Source organism: Pseudorasbora parva, chromosome 18 (assembly GCF_024679245.1).
Source record: "Pseudorasbora parva isolate DD20220531a chromosome 18, ASM2467924v1, whole genome shotgun sequence".
Lineage (NCBI taxonomy): Eukaryota > Metazoa > Chordata > Actinopteri > Cypriniformes > Gobionidae > Pseudorasbora > Pseudorasbora parva.
Genome location: NC_090189.1, coordinates 10,426,031 through 10,428,945, shown reverse-complemented (window position 1 = coordinate 10,428,945; position 2,915 = coordinate 10,426,031). Strand labels below are relative to the sequence as shown.

At 44.3% G+C, this 2,915-nt stretch overlaps 1 protein-coding gene across 1 annotated transcript; it reads left to right on the top strand.

Annotated features, from left to right (window-relative positions):
- Positions 1 to 2,059: 2,059 nt before the first annotated feature.
- On the top strand, positions 2,060 to 2,915 carry LOC137047096 (chemokine XC receptor 1-like). Its single transcript, XM_067424657.1, has 2 exons — positions 2,060 to 2,775; positions 2,909 to 2,915. Exons 1-2 carry the CDS (start codon positions 2,060 to 2,062, stop codon positions 2,913 to 2,915), a joined length of 723 nt encoding a protein of 240 aa, XP_067280758.1.

Sequence of the window (2,915 nt, the reverse complement as noted above, 5' to 3'; positions counted from 1 at the left end):
GGGTGCGCCGACCCCCGGGCACGCCACCAGGTGGTCCTCCGCCAAATTGATGGCCGTCTCCAGCGACGTGGGCCGGTGGCACTGGACCCACTCGGCGGTCTTCCTGGGGAGCCGAGTGATGAACTGCTCCAGCACCACCAGATCGACGACATGGTCCACGTCGCTGCCGCCGGCCAGCAGCCATCTGCGGCACTCGTCCCGGAGCTGTTGGGCCAAGGCGAAGGGTCGACCGGACTCGCCCCACTCCAGGGAGCGGAAACGCTGGCGGTGTTGTTCTGGGGTCCGGCCGACCCGCTGAAGAATGGCCCGCTTCAGATCATCGTAGTCCAGGAGGTTCGCAACCGGTAGATGTTGCGCGGCCGCCTGGGCTTCGCCGGATAGCAGTGGAATGAGGCGCACCGGCCACTGTGCCCGGGGCCACCCGCAGGCCTCCGCGGCTTTTTGGAAGAGGTCCACGAAGGCCTCGGGATCGTCCTCCGGCCCCATCTTTTGTAGGGGCACGTGCGCCGGTGCGCTGGCCCGCCCAGCGGCCTCGGCGCGAACCTCCCGGTCCATCCAGCTCCGGAACTGCTCGCGGTCCTCTTGCTGGCCTTGGACTATGGCCGCGAAGCGGCGCTCCTGTTCAGTCCGAAGGTCCAGCAACGCCGTGTGATGTTCCTGGTGGAGGGCCGCGAGCGAGGTGATGATCTCCGCAAATGGCGAGGCGGAGGGCGTTGTCATGGCGGCGGCTCTGTCCTGCTTCCTTCCCGGGTTTCGGCACCAGTGTAACAAGTTCGATATAGTGAGGAAGGAAGAGGACACGGGGGTCGGCAGGACTGTTGATGCTCTTTATTCTCAATAACTCAAATCAATAAACGTGCACGCTTCAGCGTGTGTTTGTCTCTGTATATGCTCAGTTTCGCTTCCGGGTCACGCACTTCCGGCTTCCGGATATCTCAGGGTCTCCTCGCATCAACAGTCCGACTCTCTCTCTCCTCGGTCTCCGGTTCCGCTGGTGTTTTATCCCGTCTCCGCGCTCATTACTAGAACAAGAGACAGGTGTTATTAATCTGCGTCCAACCCACTCACTTACCGCTCGTCCCGCGGCCCTCTCTCCCGCTGCAGACCTCGCTGAACCACGCCCCCCTTGCCACAATTACTTTTTTAACCTTACATTTTATATATTTGCATTTCTAATGTTTTATGTGACGTGCAGCAGATGAAGTCATGCACATAAATTCTTGTGACAGCTGTGAAGTCAGTCTATAAAACACAGCACAGGGATTTACACACATCCACAGAGCCTGGACATTCACTCTACAGGTGATAAACTCTTTAAAACACATGACATATTTTCACATATGAAAGTAGACTATGTATTATAAAACGATTTAAACTCTGAAAAAGAAATCTGACTTGAAAGTCTTTTTTTGCGTTTTGGTCATTTGGATTTAAATTTGGCTTTATATAAGTATATAATTGAATGCATTTCAAATTGGGCATTTTTGACTGTTTTGTGCAGCTTGAATTAAGTGAAGTTAGTTAGTTTAATAATGATAAACCAACAGATATAATGGGCCATGTTTCTGTTATTGACCTGATAGCTCTGTATTAAACTTTGTTTAAATTATTTTGAGCATTAAGTCTGTGTGACACTGAGATTGTGTGTCTGCTTGAGAAAAATGACAGAAGTTTATAATTTATTTTAATTAAAAAAATTTTTTTTTTTGTTCTTTTAAAATGGACAGCAGCTAAATAGTTTTTTAATAAAAACCAGATGGTTAGCAAATCATAGCATTTTTATGCAGACCATTAAGATGTCATTCAAAATATCTTACTTTATGATATGCATTTGTTTCTGTTAAATAATAATCTAGTAATTAATGTACTTTATGTGTTCTGTGTTTCTATTATATAACTTATTACATTATATATATATATATATTATTATATATATTATATATATTTTTGATTTTTGATTTTTTTTTTTTTTTGCATTATGTGTTTCCCCAAATATAAAAAACTCTGCATGCAAGTCTACAATCAAGTAGCCAATATATTTTCTTTTTTTCCCATAGGGATGAATAACTGTACAACCATCGCACCTAATACATTTACATTCTCCAACATTAAGGTCATTACCATTTTGGATTTTTTTCTGCACAGCTTCAATTTCCTGTTCGGTTTTCCCACACACTCCTATGTTTTATGGCTCATCATCAAAGGAACAGGAAATGGAGTTGCATCAGAGTTCTTCATCCTCAATCTCTCTGTTTGTGAGATAGCCAGCTGTCTGAACATTTTTGTCTATGCACTTGATTTTTGGTTTTCAAGATTCACGACATTAAGATATTTTATAATAGGACTATTCATCACCGGTCGTCCTCTGTTTCAGTGTCTGATGTGTGTTGAGCGTTACCTGGCAGTGGTTCATCCTGTAACCTTTCTGAAGTACAAACCTCTCAGATATAGAGTGATCTGCTGCACTGCGGCCTGGATAATCACTCTTGGATCCTGTTTGTGCTGCATGTTTACTTTAGTCTCATGTAATTTTTATATTTATATATGCTGCTTCTCGATTCAGTTCCTCCTCTTCATCTTCATCCAGTTGTTTTTCCTTGTGGCTGTTCTCAGAGCTCTGAAGCAGTCAGGACCAGGAGAGAGAGGGAGAGAGAGAGAGGAGGAAAACCACATGAAGAGAAGAGCGTTTTATCTTATTCTAATAACTACTATGAGCATGATTATTATCTATATGCCATTTGCGTTTTCAGGATTGTCTTACATTCTGACATATCTGTATTTTCAGGAAGCTTTTACATTTGGATTTTTTTGTTATCTACTGGCTGGTTTTGTTCAGCCTTTCCTTTATCTGAACCGGGTTGGGAAACTCTCCTTTTTAAAAAAAATCATTAAATTGTTCTGTTTTTAGAAGTTAA